At 45.0% G+C, this 16,624-nt stretch overlaps 1 protein-coding gene and 1 long non-coding RNA gene across 4 annotated transcripts; one reads left to right on the top strand and one right to left on the bottom strand.

Moving 5' to 3' along the window:
* Positions 1-110: 110 nt before the first annotated feature.
* On the bottom strand, positions 111-13,498 carry Ptp4a1 (protein tyrosine phosphatase 4A1). Of its 3 annotated transcripts, none has more exons than XM_042696946.1 (6): positions 13,422-13,498; positions 8,438-8,979; positions 7,156-7,248; positions 4,345-4,475; positions 3,507-3,581; positions 111-2,976 (listed from the first exon to the last, which is right to left on the bottom strand). In XM_042696946.1, exons 2-6 carry the CDS (start codon positions 8,540-8,542, stop codon positions 2,859-2,861), a joined length of 522 nt encoding a protein of 173 aa, XP_042552880.1. In that variant the 5' UTR covers positions 8,543-8,979; positions 13,422-13,498; the 3' UTR covers positions 111-2,858. The 3 variants fall into 3 exon arrangements, with proteins under 3 accessions (XP_042552880.1, XP_042552877.1, XP_042552879.1); XM_042696943.1 differs by lacking the exon at positions 13,422-13,498 and adding an exon at positions 12,214-12,444; XM_042696945.1 differs by lacking the exon at positions 13,422-13,498 and adding an exon at positions 12,214-12,444 and having other exon boundaries at positions 8,438-8,976.
* Positions 13,499-13,642: 144 nt separating this feature from the next.
* LOC122122647 lies at positions 13,643-14,819 on the top strand. Its single transcript, XR_006150188.1, has 2 exons — positions 13,643-13,917; positions 14,380-14,819. It is a non-coding gene; the product is annotated as an uncharacterized LOC122122647 (long non-coding RNA).
* Positions 14,820-16,624: the final 1,805 nt, after the last annotated feature.

The following is a 16,624-nucleotide window of genomic DNA, read 5'->3' as shown; positions in this document are numbered from 1 at the left end:
GTCCAGTTAACATTTATTGTCAATGTACATAACTGGCTTAAATGAACTAACCACAATATGTGGTTTAGAATGGTTACCCCAAAGGTAATGCAGAAACACTAAGTGTCAGACACTTTTAAACCAGTCTTTAATTTTTGATTAGTTGAAGGAGGCACATATACACTCACAAACAATAATTCAGAGTCAAGAATTGGGAGTATAAACATGTATACACTACTTTATGTATTTTTTAGAACTTAAAGGATGTTTAGTTTACATGTAAAAGGAAAAAAATTAGTATCACATTTCCACTTCCACTTTGAAGTATTCTTACCAAATTACATTTCCTCAAACTCCAGGAGAACGCACTCTCACTTATGACAGGGCAGGGGACTTATTGAATAGAACTTGCTACACAAACTTTAATGTTCTCTGCACTATCTTTAAAATGCCTAACATACAGTAGCTGAGTCAGATAGATATAATGACAACTAGAGACTGAGATTCCAGCCAACCTGAGTTTTGGTTGGACTGCTTCGTGGTGTGGAGCTGTTAAGGTGGGAACAGAACACTGCTCCAAGATAAATGAGTGTTGACAAGTCAAAGTATGCAGTGTACTGAAAAAAATTACATAGGTGCCATATTGCCCTCCACTCAAAGATCACATCCCCCCCCCATTTTTGTCACATTACTTATGTCAGCTACATTATGATTTCTACAGAAAACCCTAGGCAACTAGTCACTATTTACATCAGGCCACTAAAGGTATCCAAACCAAAGCTTAGAACATCATCTGGGAACTTCTAATACTTTACATTCTCTCTAAACATAAAGGATGTTTTGGGGTATATCACAGGTGTCCCTATAATTAGCCATATTTACAAGATACAAAATATTTGGATAAAAAGCAAGTCTTATGTTTGTATACTGTACAGATTGTTTATAAAGTGATTTTTAGCACCATATTTACAATCATCACAGAAACTCAACTATCTCTTTCAATAAGCACAATGCTATTTATGGGCTGTGTAGTAAATAGTGTAACATTTAGTGTCGATCACACAAAATTATCTTCAAGAATTTAAGAAAAAATAAATTTAAAGAACCAAGGCCCAATAGATCTATTCTCTTTTGCTCTGGCTAAATTTTAAGGATGGAATACATTGTTATATTGGCAAGAGATGGAAGTACATTATGTAAAAGGGTGAATATCACTTTTAACTATAATTTTTTGAGTTCACGTTTATAATTGCTGTTCAAAAGTAGCCAAGCTTCTTTTACATTAGCATAAATACACAAAGTATTTCAGATTTAAAGAAGCTTAACAATCAAGTTTGTCAAATAATCGTTAAAATTATAAAGGCACTGCAATATCAAGTTGCAAATGAGAAAATCGAATCTTCAAAGTTTAGGTTGCAGCAAATCACTAATAATTGAACCGAATCTTAAAAACCAAGGCCTTTTTGAACTGTAAGGTTTTTCTATTCAGTATACAATGAATTGGTTCAAAATTTCATCTAGACCTTTTAAATAAGAGCAGGTTGTAATGAGAAGAGCTATTAAAAATTGTCAGGATGCAACAAACTATAAGCTTACTAAACAATCCTGATTTCACTTCATTCTTCACTTACAAGTTAACTAAGCAAAAACAATCTCAGTGATGATAAATGCATTTAATTATTTATTTAGGTGTTTAAGTCTCGCACTAAGTTTTTACAAGCTGGTGAGCACTGACAAATTGTTTCTCCCACAGAACTATAACCACACACTCCCAGACAGTATAAATATATGGTTGAACTAACATTAATACACATCACCATTATATCAATTACATAATAGGACAAATTATCAAGTATCCAAATATTAAGTTACACAGCTCAAAAGGCTTATAAAATATTAGATATCTGCTCAATTTCATTAGCAGAAACCCTTTTTTTTTTTTTTTTTGCAAGAGAGGCTGGGAAGAGAAAAGGGGAAAAATCACAATTCAAACAAAAATAAGGTGGTAAACAACTAAGTATGGAAAAAATACAATATCAGAAATTTTATGATTAAGAATTTTTGCTAAAACAAAGCATCTATACTTTAAAAATATTTACTAAAGAGCATACTCTGCACAAGACAAAGGCAACATTTTACTAAAGATATTCAAGAGCTCCCTCCCATTCTTTCAGGCCCTCCCTGTGAAGCTGCACCTCAGAGTGCCAACATTAAATTAACTGTAAGGCTTTTCTGTCTGGAGACATTATTAAAGACATGTGCTTCTGTAACAATGAAGACTTTCAAAATGGAGGTTTCCCATAACAGCATAAAGACATATAGAAAGACATTAAATAATCACCTTAAGACTTGGTACAAAAAAAATATCAATGGTTACACAAACCTGATGTATGAATGGGAGATGTAAACATAAAATGAACAGGCAAATAGCCAGAGGCCCTACAGTGTTTGAAATGACTGAAGGAAGAAACCATACAGGTCTAGAGTTTCTGGAATTTCGGTTCTGAATGGTATTAAAAATATACAAGTATTGTGCTGGATATTTTGGCACCTAATCTTTCTAAATTTCTTATATATTGATAAAGATTCTGGCATGGGAATATATTTTAAAAATGTAACTCAATGATTTTAGGAAAGGTCAATTAATGTGTGATAAGCACATTTTAAATGCTGAACAGCAAGAATTTTGTGTTTTTTTTTTCTTTTTTTGCTAAGTGTCCAAATAAGTCAATCAAAACCCAAACAAAAGTTGTGGTCAAGCTCGCAGCCTGAGAAACTGCTTTTCAATATTCCTATGGATATTTCACTAGACTCATTCACCAAACCAATATTGTTATGACAAATTAGGTTCCACCTCAAATTCCACTTCTGAGGCAGTTTTATTGAATGCAACAGTTGTTTCTGTGACCGTTGGCATCTTTAAAGCGTAGCCGCATTTTAGGTCGGTACTTTTCCAAATACAGAAGCTGCTTGCTGTTAAAAGCTCCACGCCGCTTTCTGGAAGGAAAACACAAAAACTAATTCATGAAGACAGAAGTCTTATGAAGCCAGGCACTGATGGTTCACACCTGTAATCCTAGCTACTCCAGGAGGCTGAGACCAGAGGATCACCATTCAAAACCAGCCCAGGCAGAAAAGTCCCCATGAGATTCTTATCTTCAATTAACCACTCAAAAACTAGAAGTGGCACTATGCCTCAAGTAGTAGAGTTCTAGCCTTATGCACAAAGAGGCTCAGGGACAGAGCCCACACACTAAGTTCAAGCCCCACACCTGACAAAAAAAAAATTTTATTACACATACCTCAACAAATACAAATTAACAAATTACATATTAAACCAATAATTTAAAGCAAAACAAGTATCAATTCAAATTCTTTTAGATTACAACCATAGTTACTTTTAAGCATGGAATGCAGAGAAGGTGAGTTTTTATTTCCTGGTTGGCTTTAATTCTAAAAATAGTTAACAAATGTACAAAATTAAATGACATATAACAAAGAAAGACAGAAGAAGACCCATTACTTACTGTCTTATGAACTGTACTGCATCTTCATATTTCATTCCACCTTCAATTAGTGCCAGGGCAACAAGCACTGGAGCTCTGGTGAGATATAGTTAATAGTCATTGAAAAAAAAACCTGGAAAACTGTTTAGTACAAACATTCCCAAATCCAAAAGTATATTTACTAGTTATCATCATATGTAAGTACTACCTATCATTTAACACCAACCTGTATAATAAATACTAAGAAATTTGTAAAATTAGTTTTTGAAAAGCTGGGTGCTAATCATTCACACCTGTAATCCTACTCAGGAGGCTGAGATCTGAGCATCACGGTTTTAAGCCAGCCCAAGCAAGAAAAGTTCTTCAGACTGTATCTCCAACTAACCACAACAAAAGCCTGAGTGGAGCTGTGGCTCAAGTGGTAAAGCATTAGCTTTGAGCAGAACAGCTCAGGCCCTGTACCAGCCCAGGCAGAAAAGTCCCCATGAGACTCTTATCTTCAATTAACCACTCAAAAACTGGAAGTGACACTATGGCTCAAGTGGTAGAGCCCTAAGCCTTGAAACAAAAAAGTTTATTTCATGTCAACTAGGATATTTATCTCGAACCAAAGAAATTTACAGCCAGGAGCCAGTGGCTAAATCCTGTAATCCTACCTACTCAGGAGGCTAAGGTCTGAGGACTGCTCAAAAACCCTGCTTACTAGACTCTTATTTCCAATTAACCATCAAGAAGAAAAAAAAAGCTAGAAGTAGAGCTATCAACTGGAAAAGCTCTAGCCTAGAGCTAAAAGTTCAGGGATAGTGCCTAGTACTGAATTCAAACCCCAGGACCTACAAAACAAGGAAACCTTTCTTACCTCCCAAGGCCTGCAACACAATGCACAGCAATACAGCAACCAGGTTCTTCACGAAACTTTATTTTTACAAGACTTAACCAGTCATCAACAATCTGGTTAGAGGGTGGTGCACCATCATCAAAAGGCCAATCCTAAGTAAAGATTTAAATTACCTTAATTAATTGTTACACATTTCATCAAACCCCGCTGTCAATGAAACCTGATTAGTCAAACTTTCTGAATGTTTTTCATTGATACATTTGACTTAGTTTATCTAACCTTTATTTTGAAATTGGAAGTTTTGGTCACAGCTTAAAGTTTCTTGAGCTCTACAATTCATTTGAATAAACTTTTAAGAGACTCCCATCTCCAATGCAAAAAGGAGCTCAGGCCTAGCACCTGTAGCCCAAGCCATACAACCAACTGAATGATAATTATTTGTAGAAAATGTCCCTTGAGGTCCCACCTGCTGCATGAGTACTGGAGTTTTCATGACTATGATTTTATTAGAAATGCGACATCTTTCCAGAAGAAAGACTAAAGTTACAATTGCCCAGTGAATCACGCCCTTCTCCTTCAGACAGACCACCTATTGGATGGAGGGTACCCCAACCGACAATCCATACTCTTTAGGAGTATGTCAGCAGTCAGGGTCCACCTCCTGGGGGCGGCCATGTGACAGGTGACTTCTTTCCAAGAGCCTCCACCTGAACCTGGCCTCCTCCCCCTTCAGCACACCGTACAACGCAGCCATCAACAGCCCCAGCATGCTGTACCATACCAAGTTGCCCCTGCCAGCCAGGTAAGGCCTGGGGCCCCAACAGGGCCTTGGCCTTCAGGGCAAGCACCAGGTCAGACATGGAATCCATTGTGTTGTTGACACCTGTGCCTACCTTGCACTGAAGTCTCCAATGGGTGCCTGCATCGGGGAACCATCCAGAAAATAGGATACTGGCTCTGTTTAGCTCTGTGCTGGAAATGACAGCTGGATCTACAGACTGTCGAGCCCAGGCCTGGGGTCCTCATTATTTATGCTCCCCTTGACTGTTTGATGTGGTTATAAAAAGCATGCAATGCATCTCAGGTATGTCTGAGCTTGATGCTGCGATGGGTGGGAACAAGTATAGAAGGCACTGGAAGCTTCTAATCCATAAGTAAAGCACCCCACTGGGAAAGCTGGGACTGTATGCTGAGTATGGGGGGAGAGAGGGAGTGGAGAATGACAGGTCTCCAGCATATACCACAACCACTGGGAAAGTGTCTCATTTCTATAATCCTATTTTACTTGGGGAGGCTGAGATTGTAGGGATCACTGGTCAAACCAGCTCAGGACAAAAAAAAAAAGTTTGCTAAATACCTTTGCAGTCAATAAGCTGGTGGTAGTCCAGACCTGTTATCTGAGTTTTGTTCCACATGCAGATAAAGGGGATTCTGACTCTAAACCAGCCTGAGGCAAAAACGCAAGATCTCCTCTGGGCCACCTCATCTGGGCTTGCCTTAGGCTTCTCGTTATAGCTGGGATGACAGGTAGACAGACGTCACCAGACCTGGCTTACCCTGTTGAGTGGTAATCTTGTAGACTTTTCTACCAGGGTTGGTCTAGAACTGTGATCCTCCCAATCTCAGCCTCTCACACAGCTGAGATAAGCACACTCCACTCATGCCCAAGTACTGGCTGGGAAGGGCTGTCTCTGCTCTCCCCAAACTCCCCCAGTCGTCATCCCCCAGCCTTGGTGGACCCTCTCTGGGACATCTGAGGACAGTGGAATCTCATGGGCCACTCCTGGGCAATCAGGCCTCACCCACCTCGCCCACACCCCGAGTGGCCTTCAGTTTTGTGGACAGGTTTCTCCCCTTCCTGCTTCCCCTTACCCTCTCTGTCCCAGTTGGAAGCCTGGAGAGCCTGGGAGGGGAGAGGGGCCTGAAGAAGGAGCATGCAGAATTGCATCATTGCATGCAGAATTGCATCATTGCATGATGGGAAGGAAGAAGACTTTGTCCACATGACAGACACCTAGGTGAGGCCCCCAGAAGCCTGGATTTGTAGGAACCAGCAGTAAAGAAGGAGAGGCTCATAAGCTGCCCAGAGCCTATGATCTTCCTGATTTGCCAGGAAAAGCCTGCTGGTTTGGAGCCAGATGGCCTTGGGGTTGAGTAGGGGCAAAAGGAAGTTTAGCAAGGTGTGGGCCTTGGGTTAGACTCTGATAAGCAGCTCATCTCCCCCCTTCCCTCCGACAAATCAATCAAACTCTGATGACAGGGCCCACAACTCCAGGGTTTTGCAGCCCACAGATGAATGAGCCAGGACTTTCCCATTCTTAACAAGGACCCAGCTCTCTCTGCTGTTGATCACAGGGCAAAGCCAAGCCTAGGCAGGAAAGTCTGTGAGCTGTCTTAATTTCCAGTTAAGCTACTCCAGAAGTAGAGCTGTGGCTCAAATGGTAGAGCACCAGCCTTGAGTGAAAAAGCTAAAATGAATGAACCTCCAGTATCAGCACGCGCGCGCACACATACACCTAAGTATATAAAGTATCAATTGTCAGCTGGGCACTGGTGGCTCACCTCTCTAATCCTAGCTAATCAGGAGGCTGAGATCTGAGGATCACAATGCATAAGGCGGGGAAATCTGTGAGTCTCTTATCTCCAATTACCCACCAGAAAACCAGAAGTGAGTCTTGTCTTGAATAAACTTTTGTAGCATATACCGTGATAAACACATACTAAGTTAAATATGCATGTATGGGCATATCAAAATAAAACCGCTTTGTATAACTAAAACCACTTTGTATAACAAGTACACTAATAAAAAATGAGGATCTGTTAAGTACATACGAGAACGTGAATGCCTTCCTTCTCCACCAGAGTAGTGTCGTAAGTTGCTTCGCATACTCTTACGATTGTGGTAACTCCATACTTCTTAAGTTCCTGGTAAAAAATTGTACATCCAAAAAAAGATTTTTTTAAACCATTATCACCATTGTCCAACATTATTTTGATCTTTTCACATCAGCAGCTATGCTGGTTAACAGAAAAGTAGGCAAAGAATGTTAGACTATGTATATCTACATATAATAATATAAATGAAAAAAGAAGCTAAACATCACAATTTTTTTGTTGTTGTTTAATGGTGGGGCTGGAACTCAGGGTCTAAGTGCTATCCCTGAGCGTTCTTGCTCAAGGTTAGTGCTCAACCACATTGAACCACAATTCTACTTCTAGTTTTCTGCAAGTTAATTAGAGCTAAGAGTCTCACAGACTTTCCTTCCCAGGTTAAATCTGAACCATGATCCTTAGATCTCAGCTTCCTGAGTGGCTAGGATTTACAGGCGTGAGCTACCAGAACCTGGTCACATAATTAAGTCTAAATATATGCTTGGCACTCAGGTTATATAGTCATGGACTGGTTTGATTGGGTTGCAAACTAGCACAAGGGCAAAATTAACAATTAGAAGGTAACCAAGAAATCCTAACCAGTTAGGTAAGTGACTTTACTCAATTATACTACCTCCTCTTACTTTTACTCATTTGATAATTTTCTTCCAAGCCTTAGATGTATATTGAAAGACTTTAAAATGCAAGAAGACTTAAAACACATACACACACACAAACACACGTGATTACAGGCTTCTTTTAAATGATTGCATTATTATCAATTATAACTTTCCTAATTTGCACACGCATACACAACAATAAAAATAAAAGTAAAAAGCCTATTTGCTATTTCTGAACACCTACAACTACTTGAGAAATAAAATGTGCACATACAAATAAACCACATTACATTCCTTCTAACTCCTACTAAAAAGAGGTCAGCAAGTAGTGAGACAGCATTTGCTACAAGGTTAGGAAAAGGAAGCAGCAAACACAGTAACTGAACACTAGATTTTAAGACATAAGCTTTTGTTTCTAATACTAGTAAACAGTGGTATTTAAGCTGGGTGTTGGTAGCTTACAACTATAATCCTACCCACTCAGGAGGCTGAGATTTGAGCATAGTGCTTCAAAAGCCAGCCTGGCAAGAAAGCCTGGACCCTCATCTCCAATTAACCACCAGAAAACTGAAAGTGGATTACTTACTGTAAGACATTAAAAAAAATTAAAAATTTAAACGTACCTCAATAAACTTGTTTAAGGTTGCATTGGTTGGATTGTGGGTAATAAGGAATCTCATGTTCTTGTAGGTGACTTCCACAGGAGCAGGACGGTTCATTCGAGCCATGGTAACTTACTCAAAACACTCAATAGGGTTATGAAAGAATTTAAAAATCGAATACAGGAATGATGCAAAGAAACTGAAGTCTACTTCAATATACTCCACTTAAAATTCTCAGTGCTTTATGAAACTGGGAGTAATGATAAATGAAATGAACCTCCTAATGGGAAGTAGCAACTCTTCAATCCAGTAATACTGAGGCAATAGAAAGCAAGTGCACTGAGGTTTACCCCATCCAGGTCAGAACTCTTGGAAAATGCTCTGCAGATTTCAATTCAACACTTCTGTGTCCAGGTTAACCACTCTTACGGGGGCTTCTTGGTGGAGTAGTAATGGATTTCTACAGTTCACTTGTCTGCATAGAGGTCGTGCTGTGCCTGGCAGTAATCTCCACTGCCCTTCAGAAACTCCATAAATGTGTGACCAAGAACACCACAGAACTGCTGTTTATAAGAAAAAGAAAGAGAAATGTTATTTTCAAATTCAAAAGCAATATGTTATGTTTTATGGTATATAAGTGCATAACTTATCTTTTCAAATTAGGACACAGCTACCTTTTCACATTGTATTTGGACCACAAAATACAAGTCGGTGACTGCAGAGTAAATTAACAAAACAAGCAGTCAAAAATCCATTTGAGGGGCTGGGAAGGTAGCTCAGTGGTAGAGTGCTTGCCTTGCATGCACGAGGCCCTGGGTTCGATTCCTCAGTACTACATAAGCAAAAATGAAAAAAGTCAGAAGTAGCACTGTGGCTCAAGTGGTAGAGCGCTAGCCTTGAGCTAAAGAGCTGAGGGACAACGACCAGGCTCAGAGAGTTCAGGCCCCACGACCGGACCCCCCCCCCAAAATAAAATCCATTTGAGGAGCTGGGAGGGTGGGCTCAGTGGTAGAGTGCTTGCCTTGCACGCATGAGAGCCTGGGTTCAATTCCTCAGCACCATTTAAGCAGAAAAAGCCTCAAGTGGTGCTGTGGCTCAAGTGGTAGAGCGCTAGCCTTGAGCTGAAGCGCTGAGGGACAGCGGCCAGGCCCAGAGTTCAGGCCCCATAACCAAAAAAAAAAAAAAAATTCCATTTGAACTGAAATTAATCCTCAAAGAAAAATCAGTCACATTTGGTGAAAATCCACCATATATATTTACATATACACAAATTATTCAATTCATTGCTTGTTTTTCATTTTATACCTTCATGTACAGCTATTTTGAGTTGTTCAAAATTTTTGTATGCATTAGTCAAAACTTCATGAAATTTCTAATACTTTAGTCCTTGCACAAAAAGAAAATAGCTGTATGTTCCTTCCCAGTTTTATGCTTACAGTTATTGATAGTGGTGAGAAGGAGCTGTCAGTTAAGGCCATTTTACAGGTAACATTTCTTTTTTCTTTTCTTTCTTTTTATTTTTGGTGATTGTGGGGCTTGAACTCAGGGCTTGAGCACTACCTGAGCTTTTGTGCCCAAGGCTAGCACTTTACCACTTGAAGCCACAGCTCCACTTCTGGTTTTCTGGTGACTCATTGGAGATAAGTCTCACAGACTTTCCTGCCCAGCTGGCTTCAAACTGTGATCCTTAGATCTCACTCTCCTAAGTAGCTAGAATTACAGGTGTGAGCCACCACTAGCACTTGGCTGTAATATTTCTTTATGTAGCTATTGCTCTGTAACTGCCCTTTCGATTTTAGTTTTTGAAAGGTTATCTTTAACAAATATATCTTATAAACAGACTGGGTTTCAAACTTTCACATATGCCTCATTTATCCTCTATAAATCATTTAATTCCCTTTAATTCATTTGAAACAAACCTGTTAAAGTCTAAGGATATTCATTTATGAACTTAAAAGGAAGTATTCTTATAATCATAAAAGATTTGTGTGTGCATGTGTGCTAGTACTGGGACTTGAACTCACGGGTCTCACTCTCACTTGGTCTTTTATGCTCAAAGCCAGCATGCTACCATTCCAGCCACACTTCCACTTCCAGCTTTTGAGTGATTAACAGAAGATATCTTTCTGCCTAACCTGGTTTGAGCCTCAAGTCTCAGCCTTCCAAGGAGCTAGGATTACAAGCAGAAACCATCAGGGTTAAGCAAAAATATTCAGGGTCTTGGGGGCTTTTCTTCCTGGTTTTTATCTGCAATCCTCAGATCTGTCTCCTAAGTAGCTAAGTTCACAGGTGTGAGCCACTGGTGCCTGGCAATGACCAATTTTTAAAGTATTTCACTTATCAGGCTTAAAACAAATCTAATTCAGACAAGGAAAAAGGTAACAATGGTTGGTGATAGGAATTTCGACAATTGTTCCATAGATCTCAAAGTTATGATTAACTCTGATACCAATAAACACGAATATATTTTTCCATAGTTTTTAAAGAATTAAAACGTATTTATGTCAATACCAGTAACTAAATATCCACAAGATATTCTCACCATATATAAGGCATTTACGTTAATTTCCACCTAAAAGCAGTTTTGGATACTTAAGAGGCAGTGAAGGAAGAAATAATTTTAGGGGCTGGGAATGTGGCTTGGTACAGTGCTCGCCTCGCATGCATGAAGTCCTGGATTCAATTCCTCAGTACCACATACACACACACACAAAGCCAAAAGTGGCGCTGTGGCTCAAGTGGTAGAGTGCTAGCTAGCTTTGAGCAAAGGAAGCGCAGGGACAGGGCGCAGACCCTGGGTTCAAGGACTGGCAAAAAAAAAAAAAAAAGAAAGTTTAAGGAACACTAACTGAGAACCAGTCTTGTCATTCTATTTTCTAGAACAAATTATTTAGGCTGGGAATTCAATGATTCCACTACCATCCTCATTCTCTTTTCACGTTTAAATACAGAACTCAACACTCGTTTCTACAAGCGTGTTCAATTCCAAACACTCGTCTGGTGATTCGCCGAATCACAAAACAAAAATCAAGGTCAGAAACGGTCTCTCTTCTGGCAACACGGCGCCGCTGGTGCCCGCACCGAGCTGTACTCGGGTCTGCAGACCGGCTGGGCCCCAGAGCCGCGGCGGGCCAGCGGCCTTCGCGGGGAGCGGCGGGCCTCCGCCCGGGCCGGGGCACTGCGTGCGCGGCAGCCCGGCCCCCGCGGGGCGCGTCACCGGTGTGCGGGCCGGCGGCCGGGCGCGGCCTAGGCTGGCTGCCGCGAAGGGCGGCCGGGCGCGGCGCGGGCGCGCGGTCCTCACCGGGCGGCGGCCCTGCGCGCCGCAGTCACGGGTTCGCGCCGCGCCTTCCGCGGGGCGCGGGCCCCGAGGCCATCTTGTCTGCAGCCGCGGGCCGGGGCCGGCCCCGAGGCCGCCGGGCCGCGGGCCGAGACCGTTACCAGCCGCCGGCCTCCGGCTCCGCGGGGGCCGCGCGACCCGCGCCCCGCCCCGGGGCGGCCGCCGCCTTCGCCGAACAAAGGCCCGGACGCCGCGAGGCCCGGCGGGCCCGCCCGAGGGGCCGAGTCGGGGACGGCGGCCCCCGAGCGGCGTGGGGGCCGCCCCGCCCGCCCCGGCCCCGCGACCCCGGCCGGCCCGGGGACGCCGGTGCCCCAGCGACCAACCGCCGCCCGCCGCCCTGGTCCCGGAGGCGGCCGCGCCCGCGGACCTCGGGCCGCCCCTCCCGCGGCCCCGGAGCCGCACTTCCGCGGCGGGAGCGGGCGCCAGGCGCGGAACAAAGGCCGGGGCGGCGACTACTCACAGGAATATGTCTACTCATTGAAGATTGTGGCCTAATCATACAGCCGGTCCCGAGGCGGCGGCGACACAGGCGGCGGCGGCGGCAGGGCAGGGGGTGGCGGTGGTCGTCGCGGGGCGGCGGCGGCGACGGCGAGGCGGGCGGCGGGGAGGCACCAGACTACCATGCAGTGAGCCGCTCCGCGGAGAGCGCGACGCCGAGCCGGCCGCAGCCCCAGGAGCCAATGCGCGCGCCGCGGCGCCCTTGCGTCACAAACCCCTCCTTTTATAGCCGGCGCGACGTGCGCACCCCGGCGGCCAATCGCGGCCGGGACGCGGGCTCGGCGCGCGGAGCGGGGGCGGAAGCCCGCCCCCTACGTCACAGCCCGGCGGCTGCCGCCGGCGCAAACCGGTTAATGAATCGCCCGGGCCTTCCCCGAGCGGGGGAGGGAGCCGGAAGCCCGGGGCCGGCCGCTCGGGTCGCGTCACGGGCCGTGTCACGCGGGGCCGCCCCCAGACTTCACACTGTGGTCTGTGTCTCGGCCCGACCTCGCTCTGAAGCCAGCGCTCTGGGTCAGATTGGACAGCCCTTTACCATGGCACCGGGGTCTCCGTCCTCTCAGGACACTGACGTCGTGCGGCCACGACGCCGGTGCCTCCGCCTCCTCGTCACAGCCCTAGGCTGAAACCGGGCGGACCCCCGCGGCCGGGGGAGGGGGACAGCCTCGCGGAGGGCATCGGGGCGCAGAGACCCCGTCCTTCCGGCCGCCTGGCCGCGCCCCCGCGCCACGCACGCGCTGGGCGGTTCTGCCGGCGTCCCTGGCCACGCCCCCGCGCCACGCACGCGCTGGGCGGTTCTGCCGGCGTCCCTGGCCACGCCCCCGCGCCACGCACGCGCTGGGCGGTTCTGCCGGCGTCCCTGGCCACGCCGCGCGCCGCTCGGTGCCGCCGCCGCGCGCGTGGTCACCGGGAGCGGGGAGGCGCCGTCGGAAGTGAGGCTGGCCTGACTCCTTCCCCCGGCTGGTTCCCGCGGCCCCGCGAGCCCGCTCGGTCGCCGGGACGCCCGCCTGGACCCCGCTCGCTCGCTCGGTCGTCTCAGCCGCGGCGGGGCCCGAGGCCGGCGCCCCCCCCTCCCGCCTGGGCCGCAGCCACTTCCGGTTCCGGGCCGGCCTTTGGACGCGGGGCTGGGCCCCTCCCGCAGGGCCGGCGCGAGGGCGTTGGAAAACGACTCACTTGGAAGGGTCCGGCCTAGGATCCGTGCCAGTCGAGGGAGGCTAGAAGTGGAGACCGCGGCTCAAGCACGGGCGCCCCCCGGCGAGGTGGGCGCGCCCCGAGCCAGGCCCCGGAGGCCGGGAGCCATGGCGCCGCCGCCGCGCAGGCCCAGCGCGCTAAGCGGACGCCCTGGCCGGGCGCCGCGCCGGGGCCGGGCGAGGAGCGTGGCCCGCGGCCCTGAGTGCGGTCAGACGCATCCAGTCAGCCCCGTTCTCCGAAGCTGTGAGCGGAGCAATGACTGGTGTGACATGAAGTCAGCAAGTGTAAACGCCGGAGTCAGTGTTGGCCAGTCGTCCGATAGAACTTGTGATACAAGTTGTGATCCTGCAGTCCGCAGATTGTGTAATTACAACCAGAAGTGCTGACGTGAAGTGTTCAGTTATGCTTATTGACCTCTAAAAGCTGGGCTCAAACCCAAGTGGATTACGAAGCTCCTGGAGGTCTTAGTCTGTTGGAGGTATCACTGTATCCTACTTTGAAAAGGACTTACTTATAATAGAGGATCTGAAGTAGGGAATAGAAAAGAGTTAAAAAATAGAGCCTTTGGCTACTGAAAAAATTTTAAGCAAGATAATTATGTACATTATTAGTGACGCTCATTTCAAGCCTTGGAAATCCTTTTAATTCTCAATTATTTGGGATAGGTCTAATATCAAATATTTGCCTCATTATCTAACTTGGTATTCTGTAATATGTGATTCAGATATGTAACCTAAAAATGAAAGATTCACATATTCTGGGGGTGAAAATGGCACTCAGAATTTCAGTAACTTTGGCATGGTCACACAATGAGACAGTGATACTCCTGGAGTCGGGCAAGGCTCCTCTCATCTACACTGATTGGTCTCTTAGGATGTTAGTGCTGAGACGATGATGACAACGATGAGCGACCCTGACAATGTTCCTTTTTCTTCTGCAGAGACTTGCTCCCACACCAGGAAGAACCTGAAAGGAGTTGGTCACAATTCCCAGCTGCACTGCCAGTTTATGTGCTGAGATTCTGACCACAAGTGGAATGATCAGGCCAGGGATTCAAATCTCTCAAATTTGAAAGACATCTACAGGCTCGCAAGAAACTGAATGAGTTGTTGGTTTCAGGGCAGCACTCAGAATCCCTCACTAACCCTTCTCCCCAGCCAGAATCATGGCTGTGAAAGGAGGAATGCAGAAAATAGCTTCCTCATTTCTCTTTTCTTCCCATTCAAAAGGCAGCGTACTTGCTGGGTCATCCAGTTCTGTACATCACAAAGACTGATGAGCCACTGAAATTCTTACTGGCCCACAACATTTCAAACACACTAGCAATACAGAGGGCCATAGCCAGGAAACCTGAGGATAATAAATAGAATTCCGTTCTTATTCAGCTGTTTGTAAAATAAGGTCGATATATAGTTTTGGTAGGTCTCTCCACAGTAGTTTTTTGTTTTTTTGTTTTCTTTTTGGGTCTGGTCGTGGGGCCTGAACTCTGGGCCTGGGCGCTGTCCCCTCAGCTCTTCAGCTCAAGGCTAGCACTACCACTTGAGCCACAGCGCCACTTCCGGCTTTTTTCTTTTTGCTTATGTGGTGCTGAGGAATCGAACCCAGAGCCTCATGCATGCAAGGCAAGCGCTCTACCACTGAGCCACCTTCCCAGCCCCTCTCCACAGTAGTTTTATAGTATAGGATATACCATATAACAGATAGTTGTTTTTCATATAATTTAAGGGTCTCTAGCTTCTCTGGAATTCCAAAAAAATAGTAGTGAATACAGCGGTCCCTCACCTACTGGGGAGTGGGGGGGGGGGGGGGGCGTGAGGCAAGTGTAGCTCTGGGAAGGAGCTCCCGAGATAGGTGAGGAACCACTATTGTATTTTAACATGCAATATAGTGAAACTAGAATACATGATATAGCAAGGTACAACTGTATACTCTACGTAGCATTTTGTAGCTAGAAGATTCTGATTGCAAGATGAATGTCACAGTAGAACAAATGTTAACTCTGATAATGCCTAATTTCTATAACTATTTTTAAATTGGTAATGGGGCTTGAACTCAGGTCTGGCCGTTGTCACTGAGCTCTTTTGCTCAAGACTAGTGCTTTACTGATTTGAGCCACAGCTATACTTAAAGTTTTCTGGTGGCTCATTGAAAATAAGAGTCTCATGGACTTTCCTGCCCAGGCTGTGAGCCTCAGATCTCAGCCTCTTAAGTAGGGAGGATTAAAGGTGTGAGCCACCAGTGCAGTGCCCAGCTTTTATAACAATTTAAATAATATCTGGCAAACTAAAGCACAAGTGTTGACGTTTCTCCCTGATCCCTCTCTTGCCCTTTGCCTTACAACTGAACTTTTGTTAAATTCTCTATAATTTTCTTTCCCTTTTGTGGAGAAGCAAATTTAACTGCTTAAGAAATTGCTTTGTTATATTTTGTCCAGATCTTAGTTTGAATAATCAATTGTACTTGCATAAAGTAAAAATTAGAAAATGAAAAATGTCATAACAAAGAATGTAGGAGAGAACTCTGTCCTTCTGAGCTCACCTAGAAAAAAAGAGCTAAATTCAGTTTTTCTGAATAATCTCTCAATACTTACATCCTCTTCCAGAAAAATAAGTGTTTAACAAGGATGTGGACAAACTATCAGAGAACTAAAGATTATTCATCATTATTTAAAATGTAACTACAGTTCTCAGTATGTTATTATTACTATTAGAAAAAAAGATGTTTTGTCATAAGCGATTATGCAATTTGGCTTTTAATCATTATTTAGGCTCTTTTCTACAACTATGACAAAAGGAAAATTGGAATCATGTTACTTGAGATAGCACAGTGAAAATAACAGTATGGATTCCTCCTAGGCACCAAGTGGCTCACACCTGTAATCCCAGCTAGTCTGAGCTTTGAGGATCACAAGTTAAAGCCAGCCCCAGGCAGGAAAGTTTGTGACTCTGTGTCCAATTAACCACCAGAGAGCTGGACGTAGAAATGTGGCTCAAGTGGTAGAGCACTAATCTTGAGCACAAAAGCTCAGGGACAGCGCCCAGGCTCCAGCACCAAAAAATGGAAGGGGGTGGGGGGTACGGGGGAGATTCTTGAAAATGACCAGATTAAAAAAAAAAATCAATCTAAAAAAGAGGTAGAAAGAGGTCCAGTGGAAACGATTCAAATTGTGACCATGAAATAGAATC

The sequence above is a fragment of the Dipodomys spectabilis genome, unplaced genomic scaffold, assembly GCF_019054845.1.
Source record: "Dipodomys spectabilis isolate Male_0828 unplaced genomic scaffold, ASM1905484v1 ptg000213l, whole genome shotgun sequence".
In the NCBI taxonomy this organism is placed as follows: Eukaryota; Metazoa; Chordata; class Mammalia; order Rodentia; family Heteromyidae; genus Dipodomys; species Dipodomys spectabilis.
Note: the sequence above shows the minus strand (reverse complement) of the source record. Positions and strands in the feature narration are given on the sequence as shown.